This window comes from Humulus lupulus, chromosome 9 (genome assembly GCF_963169125.1).
Source record: "Humulus lupulus chromosome 9, drHumLupu1.1, whole genome shotgun sequence".
Classification (NCBI taxonomy): Eukaryota; Viridiplantae; Streptophyta; class Magnoliopsida; order Rosales; family Cannabaceae; genus Humulus; species Humulus lupulus.
This window is the reverse complement of record NC_084801.1, coordinates 169,044,485-169,062,092: the sequence shown is the minus strand read 5'-3', so window position 1 is coordinate 169,062,092 and position 17,608 is coordinate 169,044,485. Positions and strand designations below refer to the sequence as shown.

Below are 17,608 nucleotides of genomic sequence, written 5' to 3'. Positions count from 1 at the left end.
CTCTAAGCATTTAAAAACCTCAAGCGGAGTCTAAATAGCATCAAAATTTACATGTTCCCAAGCATCAAATATTTGCCCATCATTTGTTTCATGAATAACCATTATGGCACTCCATGGTTTTAAACAGGCAGGGGAAACATGAAAGGAAAGAACGACATCTCTCTGTCCATCGAAGCTAAATATTAAAAACAAGTGAGAAACATCAGTACTAAAATCCTTCATGATGATATATCTCGATTGCTCTTTGTGCCAAAGACTAAAGTTCATGTATTACAGTTTGGCTGCCTAAAACCTCACCATTTCTTGATGTAGCAACTATACCCATCTCAGAAGGACGACCATCAGTAGATTCAACAATCTTCATGAGGGATGGCTTCAAACTTGCATAGCCAAGTGCACCCATTGGATCTCTCCTAAGCAATCTAAAAGAGCACCAGATTGCAGAAATATTATTAGTGACCGAAAAATTCCAACAATAAGAATGCCTAAGATATGACCTAGTTCATCATGAATTGGGAGAGGAAAAAAAAAGGCAACATCACATATGGAAATCCATTAAATAATCCTCATATAAATTTTCTCCTTCCTGTTCCCCTTTCTCAAAATTAGATACAATCCACTTTTCAAGTCGAAAGATTGCAATGTGTAAAAGTTGTTCTAGAAATGCAAATTTATAACATTATTTTGAGTCTCAACTTAGCATCAAATGCCTGTAGAAAAGAATCACCTTAAATCCTAAGAACCCTTGGCTTATCTAACCTCAACATTATTGGAATTTTTTAACAAATAATACACATTGCTCATAATTTCTCTATGGTGATGAGTCTGATGACTCAAAACAATCAGTTGGGACTGTAGATACTATACTGCTATATATAAACTATCATATTTAATGATATTATTTTATTCTTATATATAAATATATATGTATATATATACCCCTGCAGCAGCAGCTAGCTGCATAAGTTCAGTAGCAACAACACCCCACCACATAGCAGAGACACTTGTAGGTTTACTGTTCTACTGGATAAATTTTCAGTATTCACATGATATGGCATTGGAATTTTCTCTTATGTGGTAACTTTTTTGACTACCACTTAATTGTTTATATTTCTAATGAAAATATATTCATATTATTTATATTAATAAGATTACTAATGAATGAAAATATGATCAGGTCCCAATATATATAGCAGAGAGCATCTCCATGGAGGTCTTACAACACTAAATCAGGTACAACAGATGATTAATTTCATCTTAATTCTGAATACTAGATGAGATTATCATAGAAAATTAAATTCTTATATATGTTTGCTTGTTTGTTCTTCAACTCATGATTGTTCTTGAAGGATCACTTGCCTTTATCATAGGGACAACTATAAGTTGGAGATCATTAGCTCTAACTGGTAACTAGTGATTACAATTACATATTTTATTTCTTTTTCCTATATATCTATATATGTGTATGTTATGTGATTGAACTGAATTTTTCAAAGAAACATACAAGAAAATGATATTTGACACTATTCATATACTGAAGTTACATCCTCTATGTTTTATATGCACATGTAATGTAACTTCTACAATGATTCCATCTCCTTATTTGATTATCTCTTTGGTGGTCTGATCTGATCATAACTGGTTTCTCTGCCAAAGCTAGCTAGCTCATGTTTAGAAATCATTTACATAAGAAACTACACATGACCCTGAAATTTTCATATTATTAAAACAAAAGTGACCTTCCAATTTGAAATTCAAGTTATAAATGCTAACCCAAATGTTGAAAAACAAAATCATATTTACAAATTAAAAAAATAAGGCTTGCTCTCTAATAAAAAATCAGTTCTATTCATACTAGTCTCAAGGTAAGAGAGCATTCAATAGGAAACTGAACAAGGAGAATAAAATGTTTCAATAAAATAAACAGGACTATTGATGATTAGTCAGAACAGCAAAGTAATAACTTGAAAATCAAGTGAGTATAACAAATGAAAGAAGAACTTCGAAAGATTATCAGAAAATCAACAAAAAAATGCAATACTATATGTGTTATCATTTCAGTTTAAGCACATGGGCACTATCACGGTTGATACTATCAGATGATTGATTTTGGTGTTATGTGTGTCATTTCAGTATAATCAGTTAGTAATGCCACTGATTCAGAGACTGCAGTATAGTCTAAGGAAAAGTATAAAACATCAATAACTTTTCAAATAAAGTAGTTGAAAATAATAAATAGCTTCTGTAACATATAACCCACCTGTGGAGCCTTCCAAAGCAAGGGTATCAATACAGTGCCGGATAGAATCACATATGTTTGCCAAAGCCCAAGAAGCAGTTATTCGCACTTGAAACAACAAACGTACAGGAAAATATTACTCCCTTGTGAACAAATTAGAGAGCAGGGTTATTATAAAAACTGAAAGTAAAAGAGAAATACTGATATTGAGGGGTCGTGGGTATTAATCTCCACTACATGAATCAATTTGTTCAGGATCTCTGCACTATACCATTTAAGTTTCTAGTAATTCTTCTGTCTATATTTCGTGCTCAAAGAAACATGAAAGCATGAATTTTTTTTTTAAATCACCTCTGGAAAACTTCAGGAAAACATGAAATGACACCAATGGCTCGACAAGAAGCTGATCTAACTGAAGGCACCTCATCTTGTTTGGCTGCATTAATCTGCAAAGTCTCTTAGTTATAATGCATAAACTTGTCTGCAAATAATTAATTTCCAAGAGAAACAAGTCAAAAACACATAATCAATGCTTACCGCAGCAGAAAGAATGAAATCCTGTTTCTCCTTCGCAAGAGAGAAGAATACAGAGGAAGTTATGCCCGCAAAACATGTTACTGATGCAGCTCTCACCTTGCAGAACACATAGAGGTGGTTCAGAAGTAACTACAGACACTTAAAAGTTCAAGCTAAATTAATAAATTGAAACTTCAGGGGCTTATAATCAATCTTTAAAAATCCTACCTAAATTAATAAACCTAAACTTCTGTCAATTCTTGATAATTAATATTACAAGGGTTGTTAAACAGATTAACACTTTGCAGAGAAAGAAAAAAGAATGATAATGAATTGTCTTTTCTTAGTTACTTTATACTTGATGATATCAGGTCAATGTTAATCAACCATTGCAGAAGCATGTCGCAGAATCAATGGAAAATGCTTGAACAGATACTACTCAGATCTTCTATTCGCTTCCATTTTATCTTTCATAAACTGTATAACTAGATCCAATTACAATGACAGATAGCCACTTTCTCAATTACAGCTAACTAACGAAAACACATACCCTAATACACACTCATGCCCTCACTTCACACGAGATAAATAACTACAATTCTAACAGGAAAATGTATTCAAAATTATATAATATCTATAGCAAAAAATAGCTAATTCCACCATTGAAAACCTGAAACATCCACACAGGCATACAAATAGTAAATCCAAGATTCCAAATACAGAGTACTTCAAGCAATGCCTAGATTCTTGACAAGAGAATAATTTTTGACAACCATAAAGCTTGGTATTTCCAAACTAACTAATAGGTTATCTGGAGAGCCTCTATGCATACTGTGTGATTGTTTACTTTTTCCAAGTAATGAAACAAAGTAAGAAGAACACCTGGTTTCTTTTCAGCCTCAATAAAACCTGTATGAAAGCCAATAATGAATTTATAATATTAAATGAAACAAGGAGTTTTGTGTAAAATTCTTGAGCATGGAAAAGTTGAGTCTGCCCTCAAAGTATGTGGAGTAAGGAGAGTACTTGGCACATTGCTCCTTCCATCCTACAAAAAAAAAAACATAACATTATGCCTCTTAAATGCCTGTATCATTTTGATCAAATAAGCATCTTCTATCAAGTACTTGGCTTAATACTAACCCTCATCCCAGTCTCTAAATAATAATCCTACTTAAACACAATGTAAGGCAACAACAACAATTTTCCATGTGTACCACCAGGCACCATGTTCACTAGATATATATAGAGTACCTGAGCTATTTTTCAACAACAGTAAAATAGAACTAGGAAGCCAATTCATTGGAGTACCTGAGCTGCATCAGCATAGCCCTTAATCTTTGCAATTACTTGCAATCCAAGTTGAAGTGCCTTCTCTCCACTCACTAGGACTAATGCAGCTGCACCATCACTATTCATGATAAAAACCAAACCATATTAAGGCAAGTTAAAATCTGAAACCCTAGTCACACACACATAAAAATAAGAAAAGGGTTGCCCACAGAAAATAAACCAGTTTTGTTGCAGTATAAACTACAATAAGTGTTGCACACTAGTTGCTTATATAGTACAAGCCTCTAAACAGAAGGCACATATATCTGATTGCATTACCACACTAAGTTAATAATTTTTTTTTCAGCATTGGCGGCGGGGGGAAAGAGAGAGGTGGGAACCTTATGATTGAAGCATTGCCAGCAGTAACAGAGCCCTCGTTCTGCTTGAAACTTGTTCTTAGCTTTCTTAATTTTGCAGCATCAAACTATGAAGAGAGACAAAAACAAATTAAAAGTACTGAAGCAAGTATTGAAAAATCTGACTTAAAATCTACTTTTAACTAGAAAACCTTACTATGACATAAATATTAATAATTATACAAGTTCACAAAATTTAGTATATACCATTTAGTATCAAGATAACCCACATCCATATATGTTTTTTAAAAAAATGGACCTTAGAAAATCCTAGTACCCTAGAAGCAATCAAGCCAATAAATTGCATTGGTAGAAACTTCTAATTATGGAACAAAACTGCTTTCCAAATGAGCAAGCAAGAAATATTCACAACTAGAGAAGAAATATGGAGCTTTCTCAACATTACCATTGACACAAGTGATGGAGCTTTCTCTGACCAAACAGTTGTCACTATCTGGGACAACCTTCCTTATGTTGGAAATGTGCCCTGAAAGCATATGTAGTAGACATTGTTTTTATGAAATAAATAAATGAATTGAATTTGTTATGCATATATTTTATGGACCATATTATTCTATGATAATGTTATGTAAATATCAGAAAATTCCTAAGTTCATATATGTGATCTCAAACACGTATTGGTACGGGAGGATTGTGTTTGAGATAAATGAACTTGAATAGTTTGTAGTAAAATAAAGTTATGAAATCTTTAGATTAATTACTGCAAGTACGGTCCACTAGTATTATGAATACATGTGATCTAGATCTGGATCACTAGTGTGGTAGGACACTTTAGTGGAGGTGCTTTATATATTAGAGAATATATAGAACTGGACCAGATATGTTTATTAATACTTAGTTAAATACCGTTTCGAAGTATTAATTAAATATATCAACTGATGATCATATACAAATAGATCTTAATCTTGAAGTTACTATGAACTCCTGTTTATGTTATATGAGTTCTTTGATTCACTTGTTAGGGTCTGTCAAAATGATCATGCTAGAAAATTTTGTTTTGGGAACTCATTAATATAGATGGCTGGGGACATAGTATACAGATATGGAATCTATGCCTTCTCGCAAGAGATTGAATAATGGTTCTCTTAAGGGTTGACTTTTGGGACTGAAAGGTTATTGAGCTCAAATTCATAATTTAGTTATGAATTAACCTTCACTAGTAGAGTCAATGGTACTTAAGGAAACAAGAGATAATTAAAAGGGTAAAACGGTAATTTTATTCCCGATTAATTATGAACCATTATTAGAGGGTCAAGTTGTATGCAATGATTATATCAATGGACGCTTTATGATTATAAAGTACTCAGTAAATGAAATGTCTATAATTACAAGAGTGCAGTCTCATATTTATAGTGGAATAATCATGAGATTAATAAATTAAGATTATTTAATTAAAGAGTTTAATTAATAATCACAAATTTATTGGAGCTTGGAATTATAGGTCCATAGGTCCCCATAGCGGCTCTATCAACACTGTTCAAGGTAAGAGTTGATATGAAGGGAAAATAGTTTAAAGACATATTTAAGAAGAAATTTGTTCTTCAGGCCAAATATGCAATTATATGATAATAGTGATTAATTAATTAATTAATTACAAATTAGTTGTAGTTAAAAAAATTAATTAATATTTAATTATTGTATAATTTTCGAAATTATATTAAATAATTAAATTAATTTTTGAAATTTAATTAAATAATTAATTAATTATAATTTTCGAAATTATAATAAATTAAATATTTATTTTCGAAAATTTTGGATTTAATTAATTGGTAGAATTAATTAAATATCTTTATTTGAGTGGGAGATAATGATCTGATAAGTTCAAATTGGATTTGAATTTAAAAGATTAATATTTATTCAAATAATTAATTATATTTGATAATTAATTAAAATGATAATTAATTTGAATTCAAATTTGAATTAGTTATCAGGTTGTTAGATCTTATCTGACAAAGTAATTTGAATAAATAATTAAATAAAATTTGAAAAACCAATATCCCTAGAAATTAGGAAGCTACACGTTCACACACAGTCGAGGACTGTGTGTGGCGTGTAGGGCCATTATTTTTCAGGGATGAGATTTTCAATTTTATTTATTTATTTAATTAATTAATGGATAATTCAAAATTTGGTTTTTGGATTTTTTCATTAATAGAATAATTAATTAATTAAAAAGTAAATTGTAAAATGGTTACAGATTTATTTTTTAAATTTTGAATATTTTCTGTTAAGTATGACTGATCAGAAAATTATTTAGATAAGTGAAGAGAGTGAGACTACTCAGAATATTCGCTCTGTGAAAAGTAGAACGATAGTTTTCTCTCCCTGAAAATAAAGAACCAATTCTCAGACCTATTCTCTTGATCTCATGAGTTGAGTACATCAAGTAGAATCACAAATAAACTATCCTTCATTCTCTAAATGCCCACACATTTCTTGAGGTGTAGAGAACGCTTTGGAAGATCTTGGTGTGAGTACGTAGGAGCGGCTTGGATAGGAAGATCATTCTAAATACGAAAAGATAGCAATGACACTTGATAGGCTTCAAGAGGTATGAATTCTATCCTTACCTTGTCTATGATTAATGTATGTATATTAATGGATCCACATATTTAAAGGTAGTTTAAATATGTTACAAATTTTTTTTGTACACTGGGCCAACCATACCACCATTCCGCTGCGTATTAGGAAACTCGTTCCTAACACCTTAACACCGTCTCGCCATTGAAGTTCTGCAGAATCTGCCTGAGTCTAGCAGCAGAGACAAGTGGTTGAAGGCTGAGTTGTGCATGTCCCATTTTGTCATCTGTCTTCAAAAGGTATTTATCAAACACTTCCTAAGGGGAGAAATCACTTTGGTCATATAACATACTAGTCTTAATTATGTCTTCAAAGGAATACATGAGAAGAAGATTAAAAAAATAGATGCAAAATGAAACTATTGATAAAGGCCAAAAGCCAATAATTGGCTTGAGGAAGGAAAAGGTGAAATATTTGCTACATAAACTCACAAGTTAGAGCTGAAGCTCCCATATTCAGTGAGAAAAGAATATAGGGACAATAAATAAAGGTTTTGGAGCTGTGCTATCAATTAGAAAGTTGTAATACTTCAAGTTCAGACTAATGAACGCAAGAAAAATAAGTTTGTACACAATTGACGTCCATCTAAAACATAGTTATGTAAAGACTTGAACAATATGCAACTTCAGAATGGCTAAACAAAATACAATTTCAGGATTTAACATAGCAGAGATGAGTGCCAAACTAAATTATATCTTGAAATTGAAACTATGTGGCAGATTTGGATAGCTACAAATTCAAAATCTTAGGAACTTACCAAATTCAAAACTCCATTAGGTTCTTTGAGGGAGAAAGTCAGTTCTTCATTCCAGCTGGATTGTTCTAGATATATATAGACTAATATATGTATATGTTTATATGGGGAATCTAAAAAAACACTTCTTATTTGATTGGAGGGTGGCCTTTTATGGCATCTGGTGCAATGATAAGTTTAGTTAAAATGATAAGTTTGAGTTTGAAAGCTAGATTTTTTGGCTGTTTGAGTCAACAATGTTTGGCTAAGAATAGATCAATTGCTGAGTTGGTTAGGAGTTTATGATTTGGCTTGTATTTTAGTCTCTGTTTTGAGTTTGTTGTAAGTTTGGTGGTGTTTCAAATCTGGCAGTTGTAATTTGTTTATGTGTTTTTAATATACTCCTTTTTTCGATAAAAAAAAAGTTGAAAAAACTCAAAAACTCAAAATTCCCATAGGTGGATAAGATAAAAGCAAAGCAAACCAGGCAAATTAGCATAGGGTGGTAGCAGTTAATTCAAGAATGTAAATGGAGAAAAAGTAGCTCTAAAGAAGATTTTGAGACTCAGGCAAATCTTATTTATATATAGAACTTTACAACGGTAGCAATACACAACATAGAAATAGATGGAAGTTGTAACAGTCTAGCTGAATACAACTGAAGCTAACAAAACTAACAAACCAGAAATAGAAAACTAATAATGTAATATTACATTGCCTAACAATATATACATATATTGTTATCTTATTGGAAAGCTTCCACTTTTCACCCTTGAATTTATAAAATTATGGCCTCAGAAAACCAGTGGTAACGGCTGTTCAATAAAAACAAACAAGCATAAGTGGATTCATTACAAAAAACTAGTATACAATCTGATCCCAACTTAATCCACAAAACCCATTACAAAAATAAATGTTTATGCTCTCTTGTAAACAAAATGATTGGCTGAACCTCAACTCTTTTTTAACTTTACATTGAGTTTTTCATATTAATTTTTCTATTTCAAGTAAATAGGCATGCTGAATCTAATAAATAAAATTTTCTACATAAGCCTTCCTTAGTACATAAAAAGTTAGCCTAATAAATAAAAGCTTGAGCAGATACTACTCAGATATTCTATTCGCTTCTATTATATCTAATAAAATAAAAGACACAGTTCAATTCTCTAATAAATGAATGGATACAAGCCAAAATAGCAATCAAATAAAATAATTGTCTTGAAACTTAATTCATTATTTGATTATTTAAATGTTTTATTTTCCTTGAGTTCATCTTCAAGGGATATGAATATAGAGGGTGTATTACTGCACATAACTGAAAAAAGGAACAACAGCAACAGCTCAGGTTGAAGAAAAATTTGACAAGTTCACAAGAAAGAAAAGTGACTAAATGGTCTAAAAATATAAATATAATAATCCAAAAAAAAAACTAACCAGATATGCCAATAACATCCATGTCATCAAAGTCGTTTTGAAGGAAATCAAGAACATTTTGAACTCCTTTTGAAACCATGTTCATCCCCATGGCGTCTCCCGTGCTGCAGGTAAATCTGATATACACATTCTTTCCAGCAATCGCGCACTGAATACCCTGGAGCCTGGCAAATCTACTAGACCTGGAGACGATGACCAAAACCCAATAAGACAAATGGTTCAAATCTAATATTCATTACTATTTGATGAATCTGACATTTGAAAGAAACTTCACGGCTGTATATTGACTAAAGATTCAGCCTTTACGTGATTTTTCTATTCTTTCTTTCTTTCTTTATTTACTTTTAATACTTTCGGATCCTCAGATTCAGCTTCATGCTTTATTACTCAAATTTATATTAAATTAGAGAAAGAAAATAAAAACATGATATCGATCTCCGTGTTAAAATTTCAATCACCAAAACCACAAACAATAGATAAAACTTTACATATATACATATGATATTTATGAAGCATAGACTAACCTGTTAAAGATGATGGAAAATGTCTCGAAATTTTCAGGGTCCTCCAAGAAGAACTTCAACTCGGAAGCTCTCTTGGCGGAATTAAACCTCACAACCGGTGCTTTGGTCATGCCGTCCCTCAACAACATGCTGGTAGCCCCACCAGACAAATGGATAGCCTTGCAACCTCTGTTTGTACTCGCAATCAAATAACCCTCTGTAGTCGCCATCGGCACCGAATACTCGAACCCATCGAGCAACAACGGACCCGCGATCCCCACCGGAATCTGGACGTACCCAACAGGCATTTCGCAGCACTGCCCCAAAATAGATTCGTAATCAAACCCTTCCAATGTTCTTAGACCGAAACCGTCGTTGTTGAACCGGCCGGAGCTAGCTGGTCTCACGCAGGGAAGAAGAAGGCTTGGCCGCACACAGGGAAGAGGAGAAGAAGAGCTGGCCTCCAGTGTCATCGTTTGCCTCTGGTGTCGTGTGAGGGCTTGGGCCCGCGTGGTCGAAGCTTCGACGGGTCTAGTGGGAGAAAGAGATCCGAGAGAGAGGAGAGAGAATGATGAGGAAAAAGGAGAAAGAATTGTAGGGAATGAATTGGGTCTCTCGAGTCTCACAAATGAAAAAAAAAGCTAAGTGTGGCGGGATGGTGGAATTATTACCGCCCTTTTTTGATAAAGTGGCCCAATATATTACTCTAGCATAACACTTTTTTATTAGTATTATATTCGTGTGTTATGGAAATGGGTATTTGGTGTAATGCTAGATTCTTGAAATTGATAGAAAGTAACAATGCAATTTAGAACTACATACTAATTGTAGGAACCCCCATTGGTTTGGGTTTGTTTTTTTTTATGTTATTATTATTTTAATTTTAATTCTTTTTGTGTCATCTAATTTAATATTGGTTGGTTTTGTTTGCATGACATTATCAACATTTCAATCTGAAGCACTAGCACTACTATAGTAGGATTGGACGGGGCTCAAAGACTTGGTCTTTCACTTGTTGCAGTTTCTTCTGATTCTCTTTTGCTTGTTATGACCTTAAACAAAAGCATATTATATAATAATGAACTAGGTTTTATCTTTGGTGATATTAGAGCCCTATTGGCTAACTTTTTGATGACCTGTGTTTCTCATATTATTCGTCAGTTTAATACTGCGGCTCATAAATTTGCGAAGCACGCCCTTGGGTTAGATGACAATTTTTGTTGGTTGGAGTAAATTTCTCCCTCAATTTGTACTTTGTTCTAATTTTCTCTAAATAGCTTTGAATCCGAAGTATAAAATTTGTTTTCGATTCCTTAAAATATTTTGAATTTCTTAAAAATGTGCAATAGAAGGCATAAAAAAGGTGTGGTATGGTAACTGTTCCATATGTTGGCTTTTTTTCCTTTTCAAAGTTACCTATATATTAGCTCTTCAAAAAGCTCTAAAGTCAATTTAGTCGGATTAACGCGTATTACACAGTGACTATATGAAAGAAAGTACATTTCCTTGTCAAAAGAGCCCAAAATTACATGAACCATGCAAAATTCATTACAAACACGTTATGAGCATTATTGTATTGATGCCAAATGTACTACTACTGCAGCCTAACGTGGGCAAAACTTAATTTTCAAGAGAATCAATTGTACACCTGGAAAGACTTTTTGATCTACCAAATCACCATATTTATCTAAATATGCGTGTGTTTTTACCACCGCGTCATTTGGAAGATAAGATTTCACTCCAAAATTAATATATAATATATATGCATGTATACACACACATATATATGCATTGTATAACATGTATATATAGATTTATATGTTTCGCATTATTTTTGAAAGGTATAAACTTAAAATGATTAACTTGAATTGAGATGAAGTTGGCGATCGAAGTCATTGATCTAGGTAGCTAGTAGTGATCGACATCATTATAATGTTTGACAAGAATTTATATATGTTTATGTATATATATATATATATATGACTTGTGAACACTCTGTGATCTTGACTACTCTTGACAAAAACGCCAACATATTTTGCAGGTTTTATGGATATTTTTTTCTTTTTCATATCTGCAGTTAATGATATCATGTAAAACCTAGCTAAGAACAGTACTAAATTGAAATTATTTGTTGTATGTATATATGTGCTGTTTCCATCTGGAACCAGCGAATATATGATAATAATATCAACGTACTATCTTGTGATACATATAAGAATCCAAATCGTATACACTTACATATATTACATAATCGTAAGTTGGTTTTGGATTTTGTCCATAGGACAAAATTGGTAATATTATATTATATGTATTTATTTATAGGGATTTTAGCTAGCATAAATTTAATATCCTTCAACTTTATCTTATTTGGTAATTTAGTCCCGTGAAAAAAAAGCAATTATAAGTCATTGAATTCTATAAATAGTACCAATTAAGTTCTCATTATTTATTTTTTCACAAAATTATTAGTTTTTTTTTAAACTTTTCTATACAATGTGATATGTAAAAATATTTAGAGATGTGTAATATTTATAAAAATTAATGCCAAAATTATCCATAAAATACTAAGAATTTTCTTTAAAAAATAATTATAAGGACCTAATTGCAACTATTTTTAAACTTAAAGAATTTGAATGTCAAAAAATATTTTTTAATAAATGATGAATTACCAAATAACGAAAAACTTAGAGGGCATATACGCTAAAAACCCTTATTTTTATATACTTAATTTTAAATTTATTTATTTATTTTTATCTTTAATAGGTAATTGATAATCGCTCAATCATTATAATTATTAACCAGATTGTTCAGAGCTGAACATAATTTGTTTCCTCACGTATGAAATTTGAACCTTCTTAATGCAATTTGATTTTTTTTTTTTGAAAAAAATGCAATTTGAATTTTTATTCTTTCATAAAATATAAATATATATCACCTAAAAAATAATACTAAAATTATATGCTTTATTAAAATATATAATAATAGAGCTTTTAATACTAAAAATAACTTGTTATATTTAAAATATTTACCAAAAAAAAAAAAACCATTTGTTATTTTAAGCCATCAAAATGACCCCCATAAACTCATTTCTAGTCAAAGTTTTCTTTAAAGATAAAAAAAATATATCATTTAAAATAAATTAATATATGTATTTATGTAGAAATAATTTAAAAAATTGATCAACAAAACTTAAATTTAAATATATAAAATCTAAAACTAAATCAAATGAATGCTATTTTGTTTTACTTTTGGATTTTATTTGTTTTAAATTTTATTATTATTAATCAATTTTATAGATCATTTATAATTTTTAAAAAATATATTAATGTATTTTTAAGTTGATCCATTTTTATTTTTAAAAAAACTTTAACAAGAAATAGTTAAAAGGTGTCCGTTTTTTACTTTTTAAAATAATGTATGGTTATTTGATATTTTTAGAAACTTAGAGTTAAATTTAGTAATGGTCGTAAAACAATAAGGTCAAAATGGTAATTTTAGCTAATTTTATTCGCAATAGTTTATAATCGTTTCCCTCAATTATCAAATATTAAGAATTTAATTAAAATATAAAATAATAAAATAAGGTTTGTGTCTTATTTTCTCCACACCTCTTTATCTTTATCTTAAAAAGGTTGACTTTTTTTTGTTTTTATCTTTTATTAAAATTGTGATTTGTCGGAATTTAAAAATATTAAAATATAAATAAAGTGATTAAATTATTAATATTTTAAAATTAATTATCGGAATAAAATGGTTGAATCTAAATTATGTGTGATTTTAACGTTTTATATTTGACAAAAAAAAATCATTTCATAAAAAAAAAAATCATTCCATAAAAAAAAATCATTCCATTATAGATATAATAAAGACGACAATGATCACTCATTATCTATTTAATCTTATCTAATATGATTATATTATATTTTCAAAATACTAATGTTGTTCAGCATTCTAATTGTATGTGAGTTGAGTTTGAATTCCAAATTCACATGCAAATAATTTGAATTCTAAATTCGAGTTTTAAACTTCCTTTTGATCAGATCAAACAGTTTTTAAGTGACTTTACTTTGAATGTTGCATGAAAATTTCTAGAAATTTTCTTTGCATTCAACAAAAGTAACTATATCTTAAATAAATGTCAATCAATATCGACTTACTATTTATTTTCTGTTTTAGCGTTGAACATTAAAATGTTCAACATACATCTCTATGTATTAGCTAAACGATTATGTGGTTTTTGAGCATTTATTAGAGAAAAATCTTTTGGTTAACTTTAATTAAAAGACTATATAAACAAGGAGAGAACTAATGAATGATTCTAATAAAAGATTGTATTTTATTTGTTTTATGTGTCTAATTGATTATAAACCAATCTAAACAATAATTCACATATATTTCACTTAATTGATGTTGGAATAATATATCTTATTTATTAAATCTATGATTTGCCTAATAATAAATAATTCATAATTATCATTTATACTCATTGATGAAATAGGTAGAACAAACATATTTAAAAAATAACAACTGAATTTATTATTTAAAAGAAATATTAAACTTGTTCACTCATCAAATAAAGGAATCTAAAATATAGTTTCTAAAATAAATTCTAGAACTAATTTAAAGAAAGAACTTATTAGTTTCTTTCATAATGAAATTCAACTATTTTAAAATAACTAAAAAAATTAAATTGTTTTAAAGTAAAAAAAAATAAAATTTTTAAACTAATCTTTCCTTTATTCAATCGTCTTCATCATTTCTTATTTGCTTTGGTTTTAATGCATTTACTCTTTTTCTCAAAAGATTTATGCATTCTTTAAGACAAGAACAAATGAAAAATAATATTAGTGGTATAATTTTGAATCAACCATTCAAAATATTAAAGAAGATTTTTGGAGTAAATTGAATTTATCCCGTATTTTAAAAATTGAGCATATTCCAGAGCATCACTCTTTATCAAGGCCCACATCTCGTATGCAGTTTCAATAACCATTTATATTTCTTTAATGTCGCCATGCATGGTTAATAACATGCATTGACGTGCCAGGTGATTCAATCTCATTCATTCACCATGTTTTTCATGTTCATCAAAGTCGGATGAAAAGTTTTGAACCTCTAGAGGTGGATCATAGATCACTTCGTACAAATTCTGTGTTACAACGACAATGTGAATCCCTTCATACCATCTTCTTATGCGATTAAGACTAAATGGAATTATTTCCAAGATTCTATCAATGAGGTGTGTGTGAATTCTCAAGTTTTCAAGTACTTGAAGAGAATTAACCATTGTTGCTAAAAATAAATAAATAAAATATAATGAATTAAAACATATAATAAATACCATACATTATTTGGAAAAGTAAACATGATGCATGAATGCAACATATAAAAAACACATAAAAAATATATATGCTGACGCGGTTTTTCACCAATGATAGATTAAGAAATCTAATAGGGATATTAGTGCTAAATTGTAAACCGTAATAAAATAATAAGAACCCTTCGTACACACACAACTTTTACGTGGTTCAGTGGTTAAAATCCACCTAGTCCATGAGACAGTATTATTGCTTTTCTCTCACAATTTTTGCAGAGTTTTAGTAATACAAAAAGGTCGTCCCCTTCCCTGTCCATTATCCCTGATATTTATAGGGGAATTTTCCTGGATAGGTCTGGGTAACCGCGTGAATAAATAAGATATACATTTAATACAGATTATTCTCATTTACATTGTGATATGATTTGATAACAGAATAGAATATACTCCTGCTATCTCATATAATAAATGATGGATATGCAATACAATCCGGGCATGTTCTCACGAGCTGAGTTCGTATTAAGCTCAAAGCTCCCAAATGTGGATCTGGCCACTATAACTGCGGTCTGATAGAAACATATACGTTGTGTACAATCTGGATTGAGTTTTGAGTTGCTCATATCATTGTTAACCAGATGTTCTACTTGGGTATTTTTCATATATTCATCTGCCAGCTGTACTCGACCTGAGTAATTAAACTCGTGCTAATTTTAGGGTACAACATTTGCCCCCAAGCTCCTACTTGTGCTTGATGTCATCACTTTCTGACATGCGCAGTAGGGGCTTTTAGGCTTCTGCCATGTAAAATGGTGCCTGCCCACTACTCGAGTATTGGACACGTGTCTATCTGTAATTGGTGTCCATTCAGTTTCAAGGACTGTGACAATTGTCCTGTCAACTTTTTGCCACCGTATGGTTCATTTAATCTTGGCCTTTGGATCTCGAGCTAACCCAATCGAATGGCCCGAATTAATTCCCGTTGTTTACATATAAATAGGGTGATTAGACCTAAATCCTCACCACCTTTGCATTAAAAAAATTTCCTTTTTAGAAACAAAATTTCCCTTTTTCTTCTCCAACTTCTCCCAAAAAACATTCATCGCCTTTCAGATTCTCCGAAGCTTTTAGGGAGTTTCCTATGGACGTATCAACACTTTCTTCGAATCGATCATATAAACTGTAAGTATTTCCTCACCTGGTTTGAATTTTTTAATTTTTTGCTTTCCAGTGAGTTTTTTTTTACTTTGAGAAACGTCATTTGCTCAATGTCGATTAGGCTATGTCTGAGTAAAAATAGGAAATAGGGTTCGGTTTAGACTAAATGAACAATAATTGGCTTATTTAGAAATAAGGTTTTCATAAAACTAGGCAAATTTTCTGGGTTTTACAAAGAAAATTCTACTGGTAAATCAATTTGAATACCTGTTTGGGATGTAGAAGCCGAAGGGGTTCTAGGTCTGGTTTTGGGTAGCTTAAAGGTTACAATTACTTAAGCAGTTTTGCATTAAACTGCTTTCAAAAGAAAAGTAGTGGGTCTGACGAGTCTGACACACGAATCCCAAAGCATCAGGGAATTTTAAGAAATCCAAGCGTGTGGTCTAGGACCACGGGTGGAACCACGCATTAAGGCTAGAACACATCTTAGCTCGTATAAAGTTTTATATCCCAAAAGTAACCCATTTAAACCCTCGGATCTTCATACCCGTAACGTTGTAGCTATTAATTGTCTTAGGTCGCCGCTAATAGGCCGCTTTGTCGTCAGGCAATCTAAATCATGGCCCCCGCAAAGAAAAACACCGCGAGCTCCTCTGCTCAGAGCAAAGATAAGCAAGCAGGTTGCCTTTGACTCTCCCATCCCTCATTTCAGCCCTGTGGTCGAGAGCGAAATCGTGGTCGACCCCAACACATTCTTCGAGGCCGAGCATATAGTATCCCGGATCACGACTCAGGGGAAAGTTAACAAGATCCTATTGATTCATGGGATTGAGAAGGGAGCTAATGGCCTCCATGCCAGATCTCCGTTAGAAGGAGAGTGAAGCTGCGCCCCTATCCAAGACGACTATAGAGCTTGGAGTGATGAGCACCTGAAGGCATGTGCCTTCCTCCCCTTGGACTAGTATTTTGTAGACTTCCTGAACTACATCAAATTGGCTCCATTCCAGCTCCCACCAAACTCATACAGACCCCACCAAACTCATACAGACTTTTGATGGGGTTAAAGTATTTGTTTCTAAGGCACGAGTGGGAGGTCCCCACTCCAGCAGACATTATGTACTTCTTTTGCCTCAAGGCCAGTCCTGACCGTAAGGGGTGAGGTGATACCTCACTCGTTTTCCCAACTTAGCCTCTGTCATCGACCGCCCTAGCCACCCAAGTGACTATAAAGACTTGTTCTTTATGTCAAATGGGTTTAAGAACTGTGATCATCGATACTTCAACTGTTCTCGTAAGTCCTCTATCTTTATGAATTCAGCACGTGAACTTTCTTATCGCTTTCACAATTTTTTGTTTGTTTAAGTATTCTAACTAAGTTCATTCTTTGTGCAGCTCTATTTGCGAGGACAGAGCAGTTTG

At 31.5% G+C, this 17,608-nt stretch overlaps 2 protein-coding genes across 2 annotated transcripts; both read right to left on the bottom strand.

Moving 5' to 3' along the window:
- Nucleotides 1-3,631: 3,631 nt before the first annotated feature.
- LOC133801043 (acetyl-CoA acetyltransferase 2-like) lies at nucleotides 3,632-7,299 on the bottom strand. Its single transcript, XM_062239170.1, has 5 exons — nucleotides 7,174-7,299; nucleotides 4,853-4,914; nucleotides 4,429-4,514; nucleotides 4,067-4,166; nucleotides 3,632-3,803 (listed from the first exon to the last, which is right to left on the bottom strand). Exons 2-5 carry the CDS (start codon nucleotides 4,853-4,855, stop codon nucleotides 3,696-3,698), a joined length of 297 nt encoding a protein of 98 aa, XP_062095154.1. The 5' UTR covers nucleotides 4,856-4,914; nucleotides 7,174-7,299; the 3' UTR covers nucleotides 3,632-3,695.
- A 298-nt stretch (nucleotides 7,300-7,597) lies between these two features.
- On the bottom strand, nucleotides 7,598-10,262 carry LOC133801042 (3-hydroxy-3-methylglutaryl-coenzyme A reductase 2-like). The gene is made up of 3 exons (XM_062239168.1): nucleotides 9,739-10,262; nucleotides 9,215-9,396; nucleotides 7,598-7,869 (listed from the first exon to the last, which is right to left on the bottom strand). Exons 1-3 carry the CDS (start codon nucleotides 10,188-10,190, stop codon nucleotides 7,793-7,795), a joined length of 711 nt encoding a protein of 236 aa, XP_062095152.1. The 5' UTR covers nucleotides 10,191-10,262; the 3' UTR covers nucleotides 7,598-7,792.
- Between the last annotated feature and the right edge of the window lie 7,346 nt (nucleotides 10,263-17,608).

What these genes read in the sequence shown, in the direction of transcription:
- LOC133801043 (XM_062239170.1), bottom strand. An exon ending in GGCAATGCTTCAATCATAAG is followed by an intron (nt 4,167 to 4,428) that starts GTTCCCACCTCT and finishes TATCATGAATAG; the next exon opens with TGATGGTGCAGCTGCATTAG. An exon ending in GCTATGCTGATGCAGCTCAG is followed by an intron (nt 3,804 to 4,066) that starts GTACTCCAATGA and finishes TTTTTTTTGTAG; the next exon opens with GATGGAAGGAGCAATGTGCC.
- LOC133801042 (XM_062239168.1), bottom strand. Translation starts at nt 10,190, where the DNA reads ATGACACTGGAGGCCAGCTCTTCTTCTCCTCTTCCCTGTGTGCGGCCA. An exon ending in TTTTCCATCATCTTTAACAG is followed by an intron (nt 9,397 to 9,738) that starts GTTAGTCTATGC and finishes CATCGTCTCCAG; the next exon opens with GTCTAGTAGATTTGCCAGGC. An exon ending in GGATGTTATTGGCATATCTG is followed by an intron (nt 7,870 to 9,214) that starts GTTAGTTTTTTT and finishes ATATATATCTAG; the next exon opens with AACAATCCAGCTGGAATGAA.